The 24,488-nt window shown below is 41.4% G+C and overlaps 1 protein-coding gene across 2 annotated transcripts in view; it reads left to right on the top strand.

The window, feature by feature from the left end:
* Nucleotides 1-24,488, top strand: part of LOC139386324 (protein furry homolog) — a 190,223-nt gene that overhangs the window by 44,519 nt on the left and 121,216 nt on the right. For both annotated transcript variants that reach the window (XR_011629033.1, XM_071131847.1), the window contains exons 10-17: nt 2,484-2,582; nt 7,979-8,080; nt 8,208-8,311; nt 9,859-9,967; nt 12,975-13,061; nt 20,922-21,093; nt 21,332-21,464; nt 21,849-21,956. Coding sequence is in view for 1 of the 2 variants with exons in the window: in XM_071131847.1 (XP_070987948.1) it covers nt 2,484-2,582; nt 7,979-8,080; nt 8,208-8,311; nt 9,859-9,967; nt 12,975-13,061; nt 20,922-21,093; nt 21,332-21,464; nt 21,849-21,956 (914 nt within the window). In the remaining variant the exon portion in view is untranslated. The remainder of the gene's footprint in view (nt 1-2,483; nt 2,583-7,978; nt 8,081-8,207; nt 8,312-9,858; nt 9,968-12,974; nt 13,062-20,921; nt 21,094-21,331; nt 21,465-21,848; nt 21,957-24,488) is intronic.

The following is a 24,488-nucleotide window of genomic DNA, read 5'->3' as shown; positions in this document are numbered from 1 at the left end:
TTGTGTACCGAGCACAGAGTTCCTCCAGGTGGTACCTAAGGGTGGTATTCTGCTGCATCGCAGAGTCCACTTGGGCACTTAGAGTTCTTGCTTTAGACACGTGAGTGTCGCACTTGCTCCGTTTGGCCTCAAACTTATCTGTCATGGTTTGCAGGTAGAGGTCTTGAGTGCGGAGCGAGAGATTGAGTGATGAGATTTCTTCCTTTCTTCCTCACCTGGGTTATCTCATCAATCATTTGGTCAGCGACATCAATGAGTTCCACTGTTTTGTCATCCAACTTAGTCATTGTGTTCATTAACTTATCGTCTTTGGTTTGCAGCATTTGGACTAGAACATTATTGCTTTGAGTGTTGTTCATCAAAACTGCCTGCATGTTATCAAGTTGCGCACCCCTGTTTGTAGCTAATTCGTCAGATTTATCTAGTTTGGCGTGGACTTCGTCATATTTATTTTTGGCTGAATCAAGTTGTTCCTGAAGATGATTTTTTTCCTGTAGAAGACGATTTTGTTCAAGAGTTTATGCTCGTTCGTCGTCATAAGTTTTTGCCATTTCTTTTAATTGTTCCGTTCTCAAATGCAGTTCCTCAGCTAGCAGTATCTTTTCCTTTTCATCATCAGTTTCCTGGTTCTCTCCACCGCCCCTTCATCTCAACCGTTTCTTGTTTGTGCTTCTGCTGTGTACTGAGGTCAATCCCTGCTGGTTGACATAAATCAGGACTATACTGGAGAGAACCTTTATGAGGCCTGCACCTGATGGTTTATTTTGGAGGGCGTTTTTTGCCATTTCTGCAGTTTTGATCTAACATTCTCAGGCCTTTGGCATAGTTTGGGATCGTATCGCTGCTGAGTTCAGCAATCAATCTTTCCAGGGGTGAGGGTTCACTAATTAGCGGGTAATAGGGGTCGTATGGTGCCAGGATAACAACTTCTCCCTCAAAGTGAGGACATGATTGTGGACTACAGGAAAAGGAGTACCGAGTATGCCCCCATTCTCATTGACTGCGCTGTAGTGGAGCAGGTTGAGAACTTCAAGTTCCTTGGTGCCCACATCACAAATAAACTATCATGGTCCAAACACACCAAGACAGTCTGGATAGTTTTGGTTTTGAGTCTTGGAAGCTGCAATTTTATTCACTTTATAGATACTTTCATCAATACTGGATCAGTAATGTGGGAGTTGGACTTCAATGAACTTGAAAAAGCTAATTTAATTAATTTAGCAATGTTAATGATTAATCATACCTGTATAGGCTATCTGGGAAATTTGGATACTCACAGGACAGTCATGACCCAACCAATAAATGTTATCTACTATTCTACTAAACAACAACTGTTTAAGGTGCAAAGGTTAATTCTAACCCCAATTCTATTAGAAACGGTCAAAAATGTTTGATAGGTTATAAAAACTATTCTAATATCTGTACCAGTTGGACCATGGATAAAGATACTCCAAACTTTTAGAATCTTTAAAATCCATCAGATATTGACTGAATTATAACACATAAAACATTGTACTGGCACGGACAAATAACGAATGACTTTCAGGCATTTTGGTAGGAATTTAGATATTTCATTTATTGCCAAATTTCCGTTTTTTTTCCTCTTAAAATGCACTCATATATAAAAGTTATTAATATAGCAAGTATTATTTTAGACGTTATGATAAAATAAAGATACAATTATATGTACCTCATTTGCATACATTAATCAATTAATATAAAGGTGTGGAACACCAAAAATCTGCTGTCTAGGGCTACCTGCACTCACCTGCGCAATCTAGACTGTCTCATTAATTATTAATTACTATTGTGGTCACGTTCTCTATGACAATTCAACAAGTGCGTCAGGAGAAGAATACATTATTTAAAATCAAAACGCTTGGATCTATATTACTCCTATCTATACATACTTTACATTGTTTGCAAGATCAGACATAGTATCACTATAATCTGAGTTTTCCTTTTCAGAAGTTGCTTTCATTTCAACACAATTCATTTGTGAACATTTCAGCTGTATTAAATCATTACTTTCTTCAATTACACAAAAAATCCACACCCACCAAAATAAAGTCATCTTTCTTCTCTTTCTTGTGATGTAAGTGTTGAGACAGTGTATTAAATCCCAGACCAAGCATTAGTGTTCTTTATAGATGCAACGGAAAGCCAATGTAGTCCATTGAGTCCATTTCAGGCAATACTAGAGTGAGTTTGACAGGTGACACATGTTTCCGCTGTCGTTATGTTAGCGGGAAAACATTTATGGCACTAGCAACAGTAGGAAAGAGTCACCAGAGTAAAATGAAATAAATCATTAATTAAGTGACGAGTGGATTTTGCACCCCATAAACATAGGAAATAGATGGTTGAAAAGGAGAGCTCCTCAGGTGGGTGAGGCATACGCATATCAAAGTTTATTGTATTTGAGTGTGCTTGAGTGTGTGTGCGTACATGTGTGATGCTGAGTATGTGTTCTCCATTTCCAGGCTGTTAAGAACGAGGTGAACGTGCCGTGTCTAAGGAACTTTGTGGAGAGCCTGTATGACACAACACTGGACCTCTCCTCCAGGAAAAAACACTCTCTGGTTAGTCGCGCACACACACACACACACACACAACCCAGAGTTGTTGATGTTCTTCTCCAAAAGCCACAGTGGCTGGACAGTGTAAAACTGGTGCATAGCAAACATGCCTGTGGTGTCTCTCAAGCCTCAAAGCATTTCAAGGTCAATCTTGTGTAGAGGCACTCTCCTTGTTGCTCCTCTAACTAACGATTCACAAGAGAGGACAGGCAACCTCTTCAACCTCTTCATAATAATGGCGCCGGAAGAGATGGCTGCCATTTTACCGTCTCCTAAGCAGTTGTGCTAATGTGTGTGTTTTTTCACATTATTTGTAACTTATTTTGTTCATAACGTTTCTGCCACCGTCTCTTGTGACCGAAAATGGCGATTATTCACCTTGAACTGGAATACATTTTTTCTTTAATAAGTCGGACACAAATTATTTACTTCAGACACCCGACAAGGCCCAAATCCCCGTCATTCACATGAGAAAGAGACAGATATCGGGGACGTAGGTTGGGGTACCTTGTAAGGATCCGATGGCGAATGGGTAATCTGCCTCTACTATCAGTACTATTAGCCAACGTACAATCATTGGATAACAAAATATACAAACTACAATCACGAAAATCCTACCAACGGGACATTAAAAACTGTAATATCTTATGTTTCACCGAGTCATAGCTGAACGACGACATGAATAACATTCAGCTGGGGGGGTTTACGCTGCATCGGCAAGATAGAACAGCTGTCTCTGGTAAGACAAGGGGTGGCAGTCTGTGTATATTTGTAAACAACAGCTGGTGCACAAAATCTAATCGTAAGGAAGTCTCGAGGTTTTGTTCGCCTGAGGTAGAGTATCTCATGACAAGCTGTAGACCACACTATTTACCAAGAGAGTTTTCATCTATATTCTTCGTAGCTGTCTATTTACCACCACAAACTGATGCTGGCACTAATACTGCACTCAATGAGCTGTATACAGTCATAAGCAAACAGGAAAATGCTCATCCAGAGGTGGCGCTCCTAGTGGCCGGGGGATTTAATGCTGGGAAACTTAAATCCATTTTACAGTTGAAGTCAGAAGTTTACAAACACTTTGGTTGTCATTAAAACTCATTTTTCAACCACTCCACAAACTTCTTGTTAACAAACTTTTGTTTTGGCAAGTCGGTTAGGACATCTACTTTGTGCATGACACAAGTAATTTTTCCAACAATTGTTTACAGACAGATTATTTCAATTATAATTCACTGCATCAGATTCCAGTGGATTAGAAGTTTACATACACTCACTTGACTGTGCCTTTAAACAGCTTGGAAAATTCCAGAAAATTGATGTCATGGCTTTAGAAGCTTCTGATAGGCAAATTTACATAATTTGAGTCAATTGGAGGTGCACCTATGTATTTCAAGGCCTACCTTCAAACTCAGTGCCTCTTTGCTTGACGTCATGTGAAAATCAAAAGAAATCAGCCAAGACCTCAGAAAAAAACTGAAGACCTCAACAAGTCTGGTTCATCCTTGGGAGAAATTTCCAAACGCCTGAAGGTACCACATTCATCTATACAAACAATGATACGCAAGAATAAACACCATGGGACAATGCAGCATGCATACCGCTCAGGAAGGAAATGCGTTCTGTCTCCTAGAGATGAACGTACTTTGGTACGATAAGTGCAAATCAATCCCAGAACAACAGCAAAGGACCTTGTGAAGATGCTAGAGGAAACAGGTACAACAGTATCTATATCCACAGTAAAACGAGTCCTAGATCGACATAACCTGAAAGGCCGCTCAGCGAAGAGGATGCCACTGCTCCAAAACCACTATAAAAACTTCAGACTACGGTTTGCAACTGCACATGGGGACAAAGAATGTACTTTTTGGAGAAATGTCCTCTGGTCTGATGAAACCAAAAGTAGATCTGTTTGGCCATAATGACCATCGTTATGTTTGGAGGAAAAAGGGGGAGGCTTGCAGGACGAAGAACACCATCCCAACCATGAAGCACGGGGTGGCAGCATCATGTTGTGGGGGTGCTTTGCTGCAGGAGGGACTGGTGCACCTCACAAAATAGATGTCTTTATGAGGAGGGAAATTGTGGATATATTGAAACAACATCTCAAGACATCAGTCAGGAAGTTAATGCTTGGTCGCAAATGAGTCTTCCAAATGAACAATGACCCCAAGCATACTTCAAAAGTTGTGGCAAAATGGCTTAAGGACAACAAAGTCAAGGTATTGGAGTGGCCATCACAAAGCCCTGACCTCAATCCTATAGAACATTTGTGGGCAGAACTTAAAAAGTGTGTGCGAGAAAGGAGGCCTACAAACCTGACTGAGTTTCACCAGCTCTGTCAGGAGGAATGGGCCAAAATACACCCAACTTATTGTGGGAAGCTTGTGGAAGGCTACAGGAAACGTTTGACCCAAGTTAAACAATTTAAAGGCAATGCTACCAAACACTCAATTAGTATATGTAAACTTCTGACCCACTGGGAATGTGATGAAAGAAAATAAACTGAAATATATCACTCTCTCTCTACTATTATTCTGACATTTCACATTCTTAAAGTAAAGTGGTGATCCTCACTGACCCCCGTACAGGGAATTGTTACTAAGATTAAATGTCAAGAATTGTGAAAAACTGAATATAAACGTATTTGGCTAAGGTGTATGTAAACTTCCGACTTCAACTGTACCTCAGTTCTACCAGCATGTTAAATTTGCAATCAGAAGAAAAACATCTCTAGACCACCTTTACTCCACACACAGAGACACATACAAAGCTCTCCCTCACCCTCCATTTGGCAAATCTGACCATCATTTTATCCTCCTGATTCCTTCTTACAAGCAAAAACTAAATCAGGAAGCACCAGTGACTCGGTCAGCTGAATAAAGAAGTGGTCAGATGACGCAGATGCTAAGCTACAGGACTGTTTTGCTAGCATGGACTGGAATATATGTTCCGGGATACTTCCGATGGCATTGAGGCATTGGCTTCATCAATAAGTGCATTGATGACGTCATTGATGTGAGTAAAACCTTTAAACAGGTCAACATTCACAAGTCCGCAGGGCCAGACGGATTACCAGGACATGTATTCTGAGCATGTGCTGACCAACTGGCAACTGGCACTGACATTCTCAACCTGTCCCTGACTGAGTCTGTAATACCAACATGTTTCAAGCAGACCACCATAGTCCCTGTGCCCAAGAACACTAAGGTAACATGCCTAAATGACTACCGACCCTTACACTGAACCCAAACCGTCTGCGTGCGCCATCGTTCGTCCCCCACACCAAACGCGATCATGACAAGCAGTTTAAAATATCAAAACAAACTCTTAACCAATTACATTAATTTGGGGACACGTCAAAAAGCATTAAACCTATATGGCAATTTAGCTAGCTAGGTTGCACTTGCTAACTAATTTGTCCTTAGCTAGCTTGCTGTTGCTAGATAATTTGTCCTGGGATATAAACATTGAGTAGTTATTTTACCTGAAATGCACAAGGTCCTCTACTCCCACAATTAATCCACACATAAAATGGTCAACCGAATCGTTTCTAGTCATCTCTTCTCCTTCCAGGCTTTTTCTTCTCTGGACTTTATATTGCGATAGGCAACTTTCGTCTTTCAGTCACCCACGTGGGTATAACCAATGAGGAGATAGCACGTGGGTATCTGCTTCTATAAACCAATGAGGAGATGGGAGAGGCAGGACTTGCAGCGCGATCTGCATCAGAAATAGAACTGACTTCTATTTTAGCCCTTGGCAATGCAGACGCTCGTTGGCGCGCGCGAGCAGTGTGGTTGCAATAATTGAATAATTTAGATTTCTAAATTTAGATTTCTAAATGTATTTTGTGACGCGAGCGGTCTAGTCAGCCTGTTAGCACTCAAGTCTGTAGCCATGAAGTGCTTTGAAAGGCTGGTCATGGCTCACATCAACACCATTATCCCAGAAAACTTAGACCCACTCCAATTTGCATACCGCCCCAACAGATCCTCAGAGGATGCAATCTCTATTGCACTCCACACCCTTTCCCACCTGGACAAAAGGAACACCTATGTGAGAATGCTATTTATTGACTACAGCTCAGCATTCAACACCACAGTGTCTTCAAAGCTCATCACTAAGCTAAGGACCCTGGGACTAAACACCTCCCTCTGCAGCTGGATCCTGGACCCTCTGATGGGCCGACCCCAGGTTGTGAGTGTAGGCAACAACACCTCCGCCACACTAACCCTTAACACGGGGGCCCCTCACGGGTGTGTGCTTAGCCCCCTCCTGTACTCCTTTACCCATGACAAGAGCTTCAAGTTCCTCGGTATCCACATCACAGTGGACTTAACATGGTCCTCTAACACCAGAATATTCTTAAAGAATGCACAGCAATGCCTCTTCTCCCTCAGGAGGCTGAAACAATTTGGCATGGCCCCTCAGATCCTTTTACGACTGCACCATTGAGAGCATCCTGACTGGTTGTATCACCTTCTGGTATGGCAACGTCACCACCCTCAACCAGAGGGTTGTGCGGATGGCCCACCGCATCACTGAGGGCGAGCTCCCAGCCATCCAGGACCTACATGCCAGGCGGTGTCTGAGAAAGGCCTGAAAAATTGCCATAGACTCCAGCCACCCGAGACATGGACTGTTCTCCATGCTCCCATCCGGCAGGCTCTACTGGTGCATCAAGGCTCAGACAAACAGACTCCTAAACAGCTTCTATTCCCTGGCCATAAGACTGTTATGGCTAACAACTACCACTCTCCCTCTCCCACAGACCATCCACCCACTCAGACACAACCTATGCTGCTGCTAAAATTATTATTGACTAGATTTAGTACGCTTCTGTCCATTGATTATTGATTGACATTATCATTAGTACAGTATTTATCTATTTATCCTACTACTGGTCACTATTACTCCTGTTTACATGTATATATTTCCATAATTATAATACTATAAGTATTTAGACTGTATATTGCTGATCCCAGTCACTTTTCAGCCGTTTACATGTATATCCTACTACCTGTCACTTTTTATGTATAAACCCACCTGAACTACTCCAGTACCCCTGCACATTGAATAAGGTACTCACACTGACCTGTATATACTTGTTAACTCTCATCGTACTTCTTGCGTGGTTTTTATTCTTACATTTATAATTTTTTCTATTTTCTATTATTATCTATATTATTATAAGTGTATTGTTGGGAAAGAGCTCTCAAGGTAAGAAATTCACTTGACTGTTTTACACCTGTTGTATCCTGTGGACATGGCGAATACATTTGAAACACTCACCTCATTGAAGCATAGGAATGTTCTATCTGAAGATTTCATAGACCTAAACACCATGCAGGCTCTGTTTCCCTTAGTGACATGTCTACTGTGTGTGTGTGTCCTAGGCTCTCTACCCGTTGGTGACCTGTCTGCTGTGTGTCAGCCAGAAGCATTTCTTCCTCAACAAATGGACTATCTTCCTCAACAACTGCCTCTCCAACATCAAGGTACTGTACTGCAATCAGCGGGAAGCTAACCCACAATCCTTATGTTGCAAGCGCCATGTTCTTCCAACTGAGCCACACAGGACCAACCAGTACTAACATCAGTCTGTCGGTCTGTCTGTGTCTGCAGAGTAAGGACCCCAAGACGGCGCGTGTTGCCCTGGAGTCTCTTTACCGTCTTCTGTGGGTCTACATGATCAGGATCAAGTGTGAGAGCAACACTGCTACGCAAGGGTAAATGTTTCTACTGCTGTGTATACACAGGCAGACAAGTTCAGGCAGTTTTTACACTAACTGGTCTTTTCACCAATCAGATCAGCTCTGAAAAAGATCTGTTTTGATATGATTGGTCAAAAGACAAATTAGTGGGAAAAATGATCAGAATTGTCCAATTTCACACAGCAATTGCAATGTTTGTGTTTTGTGGCACATATAATTTATATTTTTCCACAAAATATAGCTTGTTACAAACAGCGCCACATACACATTGCAACTCAGTTGTAAATATCTTGCTAGTGTTCAACACTGCAACCATTTACCTCCCAGCTACACTGGACTGTGTGCCACGTAACATCCTCCCCCAAGGCCACTCCTCTCAGTGTTGAAGCCACAATGTCTACATTCCGAATGGCATCCTATTCCCTACGTAGTGCACTACTTTTGACCAGGGCTCCTAGGGCCCAAAGTAGTGCACTAAATCAGGAATAGGGTGCAATTTAGGACGCAGACACGGAGAAGAGACCGGTGCAAGCATTTCACTACACTCGCATTAACATCTGCTAACCATGTGTATGTGACAAGTAAATTTGATTTGATTTGATTTGCATGGCAGCACCCACAGGAAGCTGTGTACATAACCTAGTCTGCTCGTGAATAGTATATTTCTCTTGGTAGAACTGTAGAGCAAAAAAAGCGTTATATATTGCATCCCTCCCCAACACACTCAAGAACACATTCATACCTGCAGGCATGCAAACACACACACCCAGGTGCATGCACGAGCGCATGCACACAAACATAGTCTCCTCCCCTTCGTTGATAATGGGAGACTTGCCTGACTTGGCTCTTTACCTTTCAGTGTAGCAAGCCCAGTCTGTAAACAGGCAGGAGGAGGAAAATGGAGAATGTGGGTGGAGGAGATGAGAGAAGTGGGAGGTGGCTAGGAGGTAGGCCAGGGACGGTCAGAGACTGGCTCATGATCATCACACTATAGGGAGTTAATGGTCTTTCTCATTGGAATATGAGCCAGGGGACTTTAGTATCAGAGCCACACACACACTAGCGTAGTAGGCCGTGGATTAGGGCTCGGCTCGTAGGTTAAGAAGCAGAACTCAGAAACGATACGCATTACCAGGGATGCGTCCCAAATGGCACCCTATTCCCTTTATAATGCACTTATTTTTACCACGGCCCATTGGGCTCTATCCAAATATAGTGCACTATGTAGGGAATATGGTGCCATTTGGGCCACAGGAGGAATAACAAACAGGTCAAGCCTTTAACATGTTGTAATTAGCCCGGAAATTAACCAGGATTAAAATTAAACACTTGTTAAGAAATGGGACAACGGCATACAGGCCAGCCAGTGTAAAGCAATTTAATGTAACATTTTTATCTGTGTCAGTTCTAACTGCTTGTGATCCCTATGTATCTCATCTGTTGAATGTTTCTCCTGTGTTGAATTCCCCGACGCTCCATCCTTACAGTCTGCCCCCCCCCTTTCTTCTCTCCTCTCTCACTCTCCTCTTTTCTATCTCTCTCCCCTCTCTGTTCTCCTGCAGGCGTCTCAACACCATCATTACAACACTCTTCCCCAAGGGCTCTCGCAGTGTGGTGCCCAGAGATATGCCCCTCAACATCTTCGTCAAAATGATCCAGTTTATTGCACAGGTAAACTGCTGTCAACAAGATTATCATTATTAAAAGATTTATAACTTTTATGTTAGTTTTTCCTGAAGCATGCACAATAAAAACAACTCAGTCATCTAGTAGATGCTCAAGAAGATAGTTCTGAGAGAGAGCGTGAGAGTTGTTCAGAGACAGCACGCTCAAGTGATTTTGAAATTAAAGAAAATAGGGATACCGGTCTGTAGTTTTTCGACGTCAGAAGTGTCGAGTGTTGGTTTTCCTGAGGAGGGATGCGACTCTGGCCATTGTGAAGTCAGAGGGGACTCAACCAGTGGTCAGGGATGAGTTGATGAGGGAAGTGAAGAATCGGAGAAGGTCTCCAGAGATAGTCTGGAGAAGGGAAGAGAGGATGTGGTTATGCGGGCAGGATGTTAGACTGCCGGACCTCACTAGTCGCAGGATTTCATCTGGAGAGAGAGGAGAGAAAGAGATCAAGGCGTAAGGTAGTTTTGTGTGAAGGGGACCAATGGACTCAATAGGCTGAGTGAATGAGGAGCGGATGTCGTAAACCTTATTTTTAAAGCGGTTGACAAAGTCGCCCACAGAGAGGGAGGAGGGAGTGGAGGATTAAGGAGGGAGGAGAAGGTGGTAAAGAGTTCCCTATGGTTAGAGGCAGAAGCTTAAAATGTAGAATGATAGAAAAGTAATTTTAGCAGTGGATACAGAGGAAGAGGAGTTAGAGAGGCGGGAGTGAAAGGATGATAGGTCCTCCGGAAGTTTAGTTTTCCTACATTTTTGCTCAGCTGCCAGCAGCCCTGTTCTGTTAGCTCGCAATGAGTCACTCAGCAACAGAGCAGGAGGGGAGGCCCGAGCCGGCTGAGAGGTAAAGGTACAATGCGAGTCATAGGAAATGGAGGAGAGTAGGGTCAAAGAGGCAGGAGGAATGGCTCAATTGCTCATCAGCATCTGGGTAGGGACTGAGGGGCTAGGGTTGGAGGAAAGGGAGACAGAAAAGGAAACAAAGTACTGATCAGAGACCTGGAGAGGGGTTGCAGTGAGATGAGTAGGCTAACAGCCTCTAGTAAAGATGAGGTCAAGCATATTGCCTGCTTTGTGAGTGGAAGGGGACTGGAAAAGGGTGAGGTCAAAAAAGACACGGACAGGAAAGTGTGAGGTGGAAAGAAATGAATCGGGATGATGAAGTTGGCAAGTATGAAGAGCGGTGAGCCATCGTCAGGAAATGAACTTATCAAGGTGTCATGCTCATTGAGGAACTCTCTAAGGGCACCTGGTGGGCGATAGATGACAACAATGTTAAGCTTGAGTGGACAAGGGACAGTGACAGCAAGGGATTCAAATGAGAAGATGGACAGGTGAGAGAGGGTGAAATAAGAACATCTACACTTGGGAGAAATTAGTAGCCCTGTGCCATCATCTCGACGAGCAGATTTTCTCGGACTATGAGAGAAAACTTAGTCAGATGAAGAGAGAGCAGCTGGAGTAGCAGTGTTCTCTGGGGTGATCCGTGTCTCCGTCACAAGACTGAAGGGCAGCATAGAGATGAACTCTGCGTTCTTGACCGCAGATTGGCAGTTCCAAAAGCTGCCAGAGACCCGAAATTCCACATGGGTTGTAATTGCACAAGGTACACTAAGTTAGAAGAGTTGTTGCCAAGGGGTGAGGAGCGTCTGTAAAACCTAAACGGAGAGGAGCAAACAGGTATAGAAAACACACACATACACTAGAATGTGGACACCCTTTGCAATTAGTGGATTTGGCTATTTCAGCACACCCGCTGCTGACAGGTGTATAAAATCAAGCACAAAATCTCCATAGACATACATTGGCAGTAGAATGGCCCGTACTGAAGAGCTCAGTGACTTTCAACGTGGCACCGCCATGAGATACCACCTTTCCTACAAGCCAGTTTGTCAAATTCCTGCCCTGCTAGAGCTGCCCCGGTCAACTGTAAGTGCTATTATTGTAAAGTGGAAACGGCTCAGCCGGGAAGTTGTAGGCCACATAAGCTCACAGAACGGGACTGCTGAGTGCTGATGCACGTAGCACGTGAAAAGCACCTGTCCTCGGTTGCAACACTCACTACCCAGTTCTAAACTGTCTCTAGAAGCAGCGTCAGCAGAAGAACTGTTCATCGGGAGCTTCATGAAAAGGGTCTCCATGGCCAAGCAGACGCAGATCAGGCTAAGATCACAATGCACAATGCCAAGCGTTGGATAGAGTTGTGTAAAGCTCGCTGACATTGGACTCTGGAGCAAAGGAAACGCGTTCTCTGGAGTGATGAATCACGCTTCACCATCTGGCAATCCGACGGACAAATCTGGGATTGGCAGATGCCAGGAGAACGCTACCTGCCCCAATGCATAGTACCAACTGTAAAGTTTGGAGGAGGAGGAATAATAGTCCGGGGCTGTTTTTCATGATTTGGGCTAAGCCCCTTAGTTCCAGTGAAGGGACATCTTAATGCTACAGCATACAATTACATTCAAGAAAATTCTGCTTCGTCCAACTTTGTGGCAACAGTTTAGGGAAGGACCTTTCCTTTTTCAGCATGACCATGCCCCCGAGCACAAAGCGAAGTCCATACAGAAATGGTTTGTCGAGAACAGTGTGGAAGAACTTGACTGGCCTGCACAGAGCCCTGACCTCAACCCCATCGAACAGGCCTAATCGCCCTACATCAGTGCCCAACCTCACTAATTCTCTTGTGGCTTAATGGAAGCAATTCCCCGTAGCAATGTTCCAACATCTAGTGGAAAGCTTTCCCAGAAGAGTGAAGGCTGTTATAGCAGCAAAGGGGGGGACCGACTCCATATTAATGCCCATGTTTTTGGAATGAGATGTTCGACGAGCAGCTGTTCTCATACTTTTGGCCATGCAGTGTAGTTGCCAAAGCAACAAAAGAGCAAAATGAGATATGAAAATAATTAGGTACGTTTTTGTAGAGCCTTCCTCTCTGATGTGAATGTGATGATCTGAAAAACAGCAACAATATTACAAATCTGTTCTAAACCCTCTTCTTCCACCACAGGAACGACTGGACTTTGCCATGAAAGAGATCATCTTTGACCTTATGTGTGTTGGGAAACCAGCCAAAGCCTTTAGTCTTAACCCAGAGGTACAGTACATAATTGGCTTTGAATTCCATCATTCTTGAATATGAATTATTTACAGTTCTACAACCTTAACACCAAATAACACCAAATTCAGTATCTCTTAACTTAGGGATCGGTTAAGCGATGGTTGAGTTATTGATAAACCAGGAAATCAGATTTTATGTGTCGATTTAAATCCTTTATAAATCCACTTCACAATTAACTGTCAACTTCAAACATTGTGGGGTCATTAAAGACATTGCCATGATGAATAATAAAAAAAAAATAAAGAAGCTATTAACAATTAACATTTTCTACTATGCTAATGCTTAAAATAATCATAAAAAGTCACATTCATATGTTCACTTTGCGCTAATCACAATAATCCCTAAAGAGTGAGAAAATAAGGTTGATGCATTCAAATATGGTCACACTATACCAGTAAATGCATATTAGCACATACTCTAACATTCCAAAATATGCAAGAAAAATTGTTCAAAAATCTTCTTCTCATGAACCATGAGTCCAAATGAGACCAATTTGGAATGTAGGCCCATGATACATATCTTAACCTAGTTTGAGAAAAGCAAAGCGATTGGTCAAAAGATGGCTGCGTTATTGATTTTACCTGTCCATTTAAACCACGGTAAATCCACTCCACAGAGGCCAATCAACCTGAAGCTTGTCATTGCTATCATGGATGTCCCTAAGATGAACCACACTGAATTTGTTATTGATATCACAAAAAAACAAGGAAACTATTAACAACGCATTCTTGGTATATTAACGCTAATGCTCAAAATCATCTGCAATCATCTTCTCATCATGAACCATATGTCAGATTGTCTCCAGATTTTAGTATATAGACACAATGAATTAGCCTCTAATGAATTTGAGAATGATTAGTTACTGCATTAAAATTCGACCACGCTACAGCACACATATCACACCAGGGCTACAAGAACTGAACCGATGGACATGGGGCCATGGAAATTGGTATGTAAATCTTATGTACACTGAGTATACAAAACATTAAGAATACCTGCTCTTTCCATGACATAGACTGGCCAGGTGAATCCAGTTGAAAGCTGGGATCTCTTATTGATGTCAATTGTTAAATCCACTTCATTCAGTGTAGATGAAGGGAGGAGACATGTTAACGAAGGATTTTTAAAGCCTTGAGACAATTGAGACATGGATTGTGAACTGACAAGAACAAATATTTAAGTGCCTTTGAACGGGGTGTGGTAGTAGGTGCCAGGCACACTGGTGTCAAGAACTACAACGCTGCTGGGTTTTTCATGCTCAACAGTTTCTTGTGTGTATCAAGAATGGTCCACCACCCAAAGGACATGTCACTGTCACTGCAACCTTAGATGACTGCGCCAGATCAGTTGGAGGCACTATATATGTCATTGGCACCAGTGGCATAGGTTACTAGAGCCACCAGTGACATAGGTTACTAGATCACTATTGATCAAGTGTACATTGTTTCGTGCAAATTAGAGTTAGATTTAAATTATGCAGACGAACAATGGTAAATATCATAAAAATAAGACTAAAAAGGTTTCAAAAATCTTAAAATAAACTATTAGTAAAATAAACCCAGAATTTGTATATAACTCAATACATTAACACTATAAAAGCCTTGCCCCATTGGATCCCCTTTGTGCCAATGACACATCTTTTGGACGTCAACATTCTGACAGTCTAATAAATATATTTAATGTATGCTATCGGAAAAATAATAATTTGGTTGTGCTTATGAAGGTCTAGGAAACCCCCCCAAAAAAATATTTTTGGGGGACTCTAGGGTACATATCAGGATTACCTGTATAAATGACTTAAAAATGATTATCTGATATATTTTAAACTTTGTTTGACAAGTGGTTCTGAAAGGTCATGAAACTACCTATCAAAGTATATATAATATAACCAACTTTGAAAGCGCCAGCTACAACTGTTCTAAATAAATTGTGCCATTGACATTAGAATGTTGGAAGCTTACCCATAAAATGCCATGTAATGGAGCAGCTATGTGTTTGGATTGCAACTTTGCTGATAGAGAGACCAGAAAAATGAGGGTTCCGAGAGCGAGACCAGAAAAATGTGAGTCCAATTCAAGACCATGATTTTAATTTTCTCAAATCACCACCATAATAAGAGTTCAAAATGTCCAGTATTTCTGTGTTCATATTTCAGAATAACATATGCATTCTGTAGACATTCAGAATGTTGAAAAAAATGTGTGCTGAGGGCAAATAGAGAGCCCCTCTACAAATGATCACTAACCCAAACAGTTCTATAATAGATACAAAGTCGATGGCAGTGGCTGCGAATATGTGAGCAAAACATTTTAGCAGCCCCCCTCTTGACAGCAGAAAGAGGATTTAGCAATTATATAACTCATTTCATGCAATTCTACACATTTTGCCATAGGGTAGCGATATCTGAGTGAGAGTGACTAACAAAATCAATGGGGGCCCCACAATCGGTAATTCCACCATGATTACTACAAGTTTAGGTAGCTGGCCACTAGACTAACTTACCAATCTAAAAAATGTTGACATGGGCTAATTGAGTAACTGTCAGGGACTAACATAACAAGAAAAAAACTGCTGATGTTGGCTAACTCTCAACAGTAAGTTGAGACCCTGACTGCGCCCCCCCCCCCCCCCCCCCCAAAAAAAAAGAATACCTGCCGCCCTAGTAAACAGACCAGTCTGCTATGTCCCCATCGTAAGAATAGATCTTAATTTAGAGTAACTACGTGTAATGGTTTTCTGCTCTCATCAGCAGGTAAAAATGCATTATCATTCCTATGGAATTTTACATGGTAATGTACACAGCAAATTTCTAGTCCTGTTTTATGAAAGCTATTAATAGGATAACATTGTATATCATTTTAATCCGTTCACATCCATGACTATTCACATGTACATATCCATTTTGACATGTTTGAAGATGAAATACTGCAATTATTGATCTTCAGAAATCAGGGATTCAGACAGCTTCTTACCACAATTCTGTGAGTAATTTAACAACTTAATATATCTGGCACACCTGGCTCATGTGATTGTGTATCTACATCATTCAGACAGTTTTTGGGGAATGCTACAATTATATTTCATACAGGTATGGTCATGTAAAATTGTCCAATATGACCCCACTGAGTTGTTTGGCATCCATATTGGAAAACGGTATTTGTGGGGTTACAATTTTTTTTAAACCCTGTTCTAGCTGTGAGTGTGCAATTTTGTGTCACCAAAGTTAAAATCCCAAAACATAGCTGCCTCATTACATGGGATTTTTATGGGCAAACTTCCAACATTCTAATGTCAATGGCACAATATGGGTGATTTTTTTAAACAATAGTTGTAGCTGGTGCTTTCAATGTTGGTTATATTATATATAATTTGAAAGGTAGTTTTATGGCCTTTCATAACATCTGCTTCCAACTCACACTCTCAAACACGTGAACGCAGCTCACTTTCCAGCCCACTTTCCACCTCACAAACACGTAGATCCCGTGAACGCAGCTCACTCTCCAGATCCCAATAACTGGAATTTTGATCACCTGTTCACACACCTGTAGGTCATTTATCAGTTCAGTTCTTTGCACCCCATCACTGTGAGGTATTGTTTGTTTTGTGACACACTTCTATTCGGAGCTCTGTTTTTCTCGTAATTTAAATTCTCCCGTGTATGATAGTTTTGGCCTGCCTCACTAACGACGCCTTTTGCCTATTCCCTGCCTGTACTTTAGCCTATTGGATTTCCGGTTATCATCCTATTGCCTGATCTCCCAGACGATGTTACTAGCTTTTTCCCTGCCTGTACTGTTGGCTTTTGTTGTTGTATATTGTTGTTTGTCATTGGGTAAAATCTTTATGGGAAGAATGTAAGGGATGGGGGGATGGGGAGGGGGGGGGTGACAGAAAGAGCGATAATACACAGATAGCTACCATTTTTGCAATGCTATCACACATTTTCCAACTTTAGGGACATAAACGTTCAAGAAAATCACTATAAGACACCATCGGCTCAAGTGAGCTCGAGCTGCCCCACCGACTTCCCTGGCTCATGGATCACTATATGTAAAGACAAAGAAAAACAGAAAAAAAACCATAATTCCAAGTGTCAAATACATTATATTGGTGGAGTGCTTTTGTTACAACTATAAAACATAAAGCATGTGAGTTGGAACACATTAACAGCTTATTTTTTATAATGACTAAAAAACTAAAAGTACCCAAACCACCAAAACACACGGTCAGCAAGACGCTCACTGAAATGAAGACAATTTCAGTTGCCTAAACATCAGTATAAGCACCAAGTGTGCTTGTGAATAGTGTGAATAAATCTGCACAAAAGCAATAATGGGATTATTATGAGTATGTAGCAGTCAAAAATAGCCCATTATTGTCAGTTATTGGACACATTATTTGGTCATACCATGGATCATTTAGCTATTTGATTTTTAATTTACGGACCCCAATTTTTTATTTGATAAAATATTGAATTTAGCCTTTACTACTACAGCCCATGGAAACGCATTGAATAAGACATTCATATATGGCAAAAAAGACAGTCAAGAGGTTTTGAAGTGTGTGCTATATTTAGAAGAGATAAGAAAGCTCAGGAAATATTTTTCTAATTTCTATTCATATTTAACCCCTTATTTTTGTTGGCACAAAACTACCTCCGTTAGTTTGTATGGGTTACCTTCAGACGAGTCCTGGGACACTTGTGGGGGTCGTAGAGCAAAACAGAGAACAACAATATGTTTTGAGAGTCTCATCTTTCCATAGAGTGGCTACAGCCGTTTTCGTGAAAAGACTGTCTTATGGTCTGACAAACATCGCTGTAGCTCGGCCACCTTCCACTGCAGATGCGGAAGGCTGACATACAGTGCCTTGCGAAAGTATTCGGCCCCCTTGAACTTTGCGACCTTTTGCCACATTTCAGGCTTCAAACATAAAGATATAAAACTGTATTTTGTGAAGAATCAACAACAAGTGGGACACAATAATGTAGATACATGCTCCTCTAAGAAAACCAATGGCCCCAACCTCATGTCTCTATCATAATACGTTCTGAAGTTATTGGAGTGGTTACACTTTTATGATGGCCAGAATTAGGGAGAAAAAAAGTGGTGAAATATCAGAACTTGCGTCAGCTAGGCTGGATTCTGAGCAAGAATTAAGGCTACTGGCTACCTTGGTTAAAAATATACATTAGGGTGTCCAGGCTACCTGACAGGCTCACTTTCCCATTTCCCGTCATCTTTCTTCTCGAAATCCGCAGGACAAAAAACAATATAGAGGTAAGATGGATATCGATTTTGACAGTAGTATCATATTCATATTTATTTGAAATTCCAGTTCTTTCTCTAAGATTTCTTACCAAAATAAGCTTATCTCTGTGAAATTTTAACAGAGCACTGAGTGTATTCCAAGATGTTTATTTTCAAAGACTTTTACATATAATTCAGCACGTGTAATGCTAATTTAGCAATTTGCGACCCGTGGAAACAACTTTCAAGACGACGACCACTAAATGTAAAATACTCAAAAGTCGTTACGAGAAACCTGCACCGCCATGTCAACAGAGCTCAGTGCTTATTATCGGATGCATTCGTTTACGAAATCCGACTTTTAGAATGTAATATTAATGATATGTAAGAAGATTTTATAACATGATGAAGTGAAATTTCATCAAAGCACTCTTTCACCCACTCTAGGCAGTGTGGGTGGACACCCTATTTACAGTGCCTTGCGAAAGTATTCGGCCCCCTTGAACTTTGCGACCTTTTGCCACATTTCAGGCTTCAAACATAAAGATATAAACTGTATTTTTTTGTGAAGAATCAACAACAAGTGGGACACAATCATGAAGTGGAACGACATTTATTGGATATTTCTAACTTTTTTAACAACTCAAAAACTGAAATATTGGGCGTGCAAAATTATTCAGCCCCTTTACTTTCAGTGCAGCAAACTCTCTCCAGAAGTTCAGTGAGGATCTCTGAATGATCCAATGTTGACCTAAATGACTAATGATGATAAATACAATCCACCTGTGTGTAATCAAGTCTCCGTATAAATGCACCTGCACTGTGATAGTCTCAGAGGTCCGTTAAAAGCGCAGAGAGCATCATGAAGAACAAGGAACACACCAGGCAGGTCCGAGATACTGTTGTGAAGAAGTTTAAAGCCGGATTTGGACACAAAAAGATGTCCCAAGCTTTAAACATCCCAAGGAGCACTGTGCAAGCGATAATATTGAAATGGAAGGAGTATCAGACCACTGCAAATCTACCAAGACCTGGCCGTCCCTCTAAACTTTCAGCTCATACAAGGAGAAGACTGATCAGAGATGCAGCCAAGAGGCCCATGATCACTCTGGATGAACTGCAGAGATCTACAGCTGAGGTGGGAGACTCTGTCCATAGGACAACAATCAGTCGTATATTGCACAAATCTGGCCTTTATGGAAGAGTGGCAAGAAGAAAGCCATTTCTTAAAGATATCCATAAAAAGTGTTGTTTAAAGTTTGCCACAAGCCACCTGGGAGACACACCAAACATGTGGAAGAAGGTGCTCTGGTCAGATGAAACCAAAATTGAACTTTTTGGCAACAATGCAAAACGTTATGTTTGGCGTAAAAGCAACATAGCTGAACACACCATTCCCACTGTCAAACATGGTGGTGGCAGCATCATGGTTTGGGCCTGCTTTTCTTCAGCAGGGACAGGGAAGATGGTTAAAATTGATGGGAAGATGGATGGAGCCAAATACAGGACCATTCTGGAAGAAAACCTGATGTAGTCTGCAAAAGACCTGAGACTGGGACGGAGATTTGTCTTCCAACAAGACAATGATCCAAAACATAAAGCAAAATCTACAATGGAATGGTTCAAAAATAAACATATCCAGGTGTTAGAATGGCCAAGTCAAAGTCCAGACCTGAATCCAATCGAGAATCTGTGGAAAGAACTGAAAACTGCTGTTCACAAATGCTCTCCATCCAACCTCACTGAGCTCGAGCTGTTTTGCAAGGAGGAATGGGAAAAAATGTCAGTCTCTCGATGGGAAAAAATGTAATCGCAGCAAAAGGTGGCGCTACAAAGTATTAACTTAAGGGGGCTGAATAATTTTGCACGCCCAATTTTTCAGTTTTTGATTTGTTAAAAAAGTTAGAAATATCCAATAAATGTCGTTCCACTTCATGATTGTGTCCCACTTGTTGTTGATTCTTCACAAAAAAATACAGTTTTATATCTTTATGTTTGAAGCCTGAAATGTGGCAAAAGGTCGCAAAGTTCAAGGGGGCCAAATACTTTCGCAAGGCACTGTATGTGGATGTCGTGGATTGAGACGCAGCCCAATCTTAAACTGACGGATTTAGATGGGGATTTGTTTGACTGTTACTTAGATTGAAGCACAGGTGCTTCAATAGACTCTTAATGATTTTTAAGAATGACTACATACTGCATTAAAAGGACCAACATTACAGGACTAGATTACACTTCACTTGGGTCATCCTTGTGGTATTGAGAGACAAATATGCTCTCAATATGCCCTTTAAGCAAGATAGTTCCTATAGATCGAGTGCTTTGTTATCCAACTGATCGTGTGTTCTTTCTGTTACCCTGTGAATAGAGCCATGTAAATGTATGCTTGCAGCTATATTTTCTAAATTGTAATGCCATTTTTTAAAGCAGAACTGCATAGAACACATTGAAGAATAACAGATTCAGAATAACAACAAATGTGAAAATCATTTCCCGTAAAAGGACAATGTAATCAATCAATTACCAATCAAATCAGTCATAATATCATGACAATTAACATAACATTCCAGTGTGTGCCTTTGTCCAGAGAATGAATATAGGTCTGAGAGCATTCCTGGTGATAGCTGACAAGCTCCAGCAGAAGGATGGGGAGCCACCCATGCCCAACACGGGAGCCACGCTGCCTTCGGGCAACACACTCAGGGTAAAGAAGACGTACCTGAGCAAAACACTGACTGATGATGAAGCCAAGGTCATAGGTGGGTCACCAGGTGGACTACCTACTGTTTCCGGTATGTTGTGGATGGCTGGATGGATGTGTGGGTGGGTGGAGGGATGGATGGATGGATAATTGAGAGGATGGATGGCACAATTCACTACTGGAATTGTTGTGCTGGAATGAAAGGTTGTATTGTTCACCTTGCGCCTTCCCATGTAAGTATGTATGAATAGAATAGATCCTGAAACTAAATGATGTGTTCTTCCCCTGTGCTGTAGGTATGTCCCTGTACTACTCCCAGGTGAGGAAGGCCATAGACAATAGCCTGAGACACCTGGACAAGGAGGTGGGCCGATGCTTGATGATGACCAACGTCCAGATGCTCAACAAAGAGCCTGAGGACATGATCACGTACGTGTGCTACTCGGCTGATGTAAAAAGGGCTTTATAAATACATTTGATTGATTTATTTTCCTCTACGCAGTTAGGGTAGTACATTTCCAGAAACTTTCCCAAACTTCCCAGTTCTCCAGAGTCCTACAACTGGTAATCCTCCAAGTTTCAACTTGGATTGGCCAGGAAAAACGTTTCCTGGTTAGGTCATGTGGTCAGGAAAAAATACAACTAAAGGCCCTATTCTTGATGTACCATGATTTGGCAGTTGTCAAAAATATATGTATTTTTTTGCATGTCATTATTGGGGGACATTTTACATTGCATATGTAATGACAAACTGAAAGGCAGGCAGTTCTGCTGTTGACCTGATCTTGATGTTGTCTCACCTTGTCTTGTCAGAGGAGAGAGGAAGCCGAAGATCGACATGTTCAGGACGTGTGTGGCGGCCATCCCTCGCATCCTGCCAGACGGCATGTCCAAGCCCGAACTCATAGACCTGCTATCTCGGTTTGTACATATCTGGCTGTGTGTGTGTGTGTATATGCAGGAAACCCATTGTAATGAATGGGCCAACCCTTCAGGTTTCCCAAAATCTCTAACACGATCCTGCAGAGGCCCGCTGCTGCCTATTTGACCAGGGCATTCAGATAAGTAGGTGTAATGTCTCATGCTGAGCCCACTTTAGACCAGGAACCATTCCTATCTTACCTGACTGGAAAAATTCCAATAAACCTCATTACAATCTGGCAGCCTGATTTCATTGAAAACGTTTCTTCAACAATGTGTGTTTTAAGGAGGCAATTATTTAAAGCTAGAATCCTTAATTGAAACAGTAACAGTGTTCACCCAACATGTGTTGGTAAAAAGCTCAGGGATGGGCCTGGAGAAAGGTAACCCCTTTCAAATTCATTGACAGAGTTATGGATGCAAGGACTGACCATCCATTATAATGAAAATCATAGTTTTAACCGTGTTTTGAGGCTAAATAGTGTTAGTTTATTGTTTACAAATATCGAAATTAACAAGCTTGTATTTTGGGTTTTGATGGGGTATGAGAGTTGAACTAAGCCCATGAGGTATTTATAGGTTATGTTCTTCAAGAATCAATGGGCATATGTCATGTATTTATACAGTACCAGTCTAACGTTTGGACACACCTACTCATTCCATGGGTTTTTCTGTATTTTACTATTTTCTACGTTGTAGAATAATAGTGAAGACATCAAAACTATGAAATAACACATATGGAATCATATACTAACCAAAAAACTGTTCAACATATATTTGAGATTCTTCAAAGTAGTCACCCTTTATCTTGACAACAGCTTTGCATACTCTTGGCATTCTCTCAACCAGCTTCATGAGTTAGTCACATGGAATGCATTTCAATTAACAGGTGTGCCTTGTGAAAAGTTCATTTGTAGAATTTATTTCCTTCTTAATGCTTTTGAGCTAATCAGTTGTGACAAGGTAGTGGTGGTATACAGAAGAAAGCTCTATCAAGATGGTATAACGGCTGTCGTATGTGGAAGAAGGTGAGGACCAAGGTGCAGCGTGGTACATGTTCATCCTTTTATTAATGGAACTAAACACTGATTAACAAAACAACAAAGAGAACAACCGAAACAGTTCTGTCTGGTGCAGACACAAAAACAGAAAGCAACTACCCACACCCATAGTGGGAAAACAGGCTGCCTAAGTATGGTTCTCAATCAGAGACAACGATAACCAGCCGCCTCTGATTGGGAACCATACCAGGCCTTAACTCTACTCTCTACTCTCTGTTCATCATATATGCATAGTCACTTTAACCATACCTACATGTACATACTACCTCAATTAACCTGACTAACAGGTGTCTGTCTGTATATAGCCTTGCTACTCTTATTTTCAAATGTATTTTCACTATTGTTTTATTTCTTTACTTACCTATACACACACACATACCTTTTTTTCGCACTATTGGTTAGAGCCTGTAAGTAAGCATTTCACTGTAAGGTCTAAACCTGTTGTATTCGGCGCACGTGACAAATAAACTTTGATTTGATTTGAAGACAAGGACAACAACCAGAGCCACTGCCTGTTCACCTCGCTATCATCCAAAAGGCGAGGTCAGTACAGGTGCATCAAAGATGGGACCGAGAGACTGAAAAACAGCTTCTATCTCAAGGCCATCAGACTGTTAAATAGCCATCACTAGCACCTTAGAGGCTGCTGCCCTATATACATTGACTTGAAATCACTGGCCACTTTAATAATGTTTACATATTTTGCATTACTCATCTCATATGTATATACTGTATTATATTCTATTCTACTGTATTTTAGTCTGTCAGTCTGACATTGCTCGTCCAAATCTTTATATATTCTTAATTCCATTCCTTCACTTTAGATTTGTGTGTATTATGTGTTTGGTTGTGAAATTGTTAGATATTGCTTATTAGATATTACTGCACTGTTGGAGCTAGAAACACAAGCATTTCGCTACACCCGCAATAACATCTGCTAAACATGTATGTGACCAATAAAATTTGATTTGATTTGATAAAAGACCAAGTCCATATTGTGGCAAGAACAGCTCAAATAAGCAAAGCGAAATAAACAACAGTCCATCATTACTTTAAGACATGAAGGTCAGTCAATCCGGAAAATGTGCAGTCGCAAAAACCATCAAGCGCTATGATAAAGCTGGATCTCATGAGGACCGCCATAGGAAAGGAAGACCAAGAGTTACCTCTGCTGTAGAGGATAAGTTCATTAGAGTTGCCAGCCTCAGAAATTGCAGCCCAAATAAATGCTTCAGAGTTCAAGTAACACATCTCAACATCAACTGTTCAGAGGAGAATGCGTGAATCAGGCCTTCATTGTCAAATTGCTGCAAAGAAACCACTACTAAAAGGTCACCAATAATAAGAAGACAATTGCTTGGGCCAAGAAACACGAGCAATGGACATTAGACCGGTGGAAATCTGTCCTTTTGGTCTGATGAGCCGTGTCTTTGTGAGATGCAGAGTAGGTGAACGGGTGATCACTGCATGT

The sequence above is a fragment of the Oncorhynchus clarkii genome, chromosome 27 (assembly GCF_045791955.1).
Source record: "Oncorhynchus clarkii lewisi isolate Uvic-CL-2024 chromosome 27, UVic_Ocla_1.0, whole genome shotgun sequence".
In the NCBI taxonomy this organism is placed as follows: Eukaryota; Metazoa; Chordata; class Actinopteri; order Salmoniformes; family Salmonidae; genus Oncorhynchus; species Oncorhynchus clarkii.
Note: the sequence above shows the minus strand (reverse complement) of the source record. Positions and strands in the feature narration are given on the sequence as shown.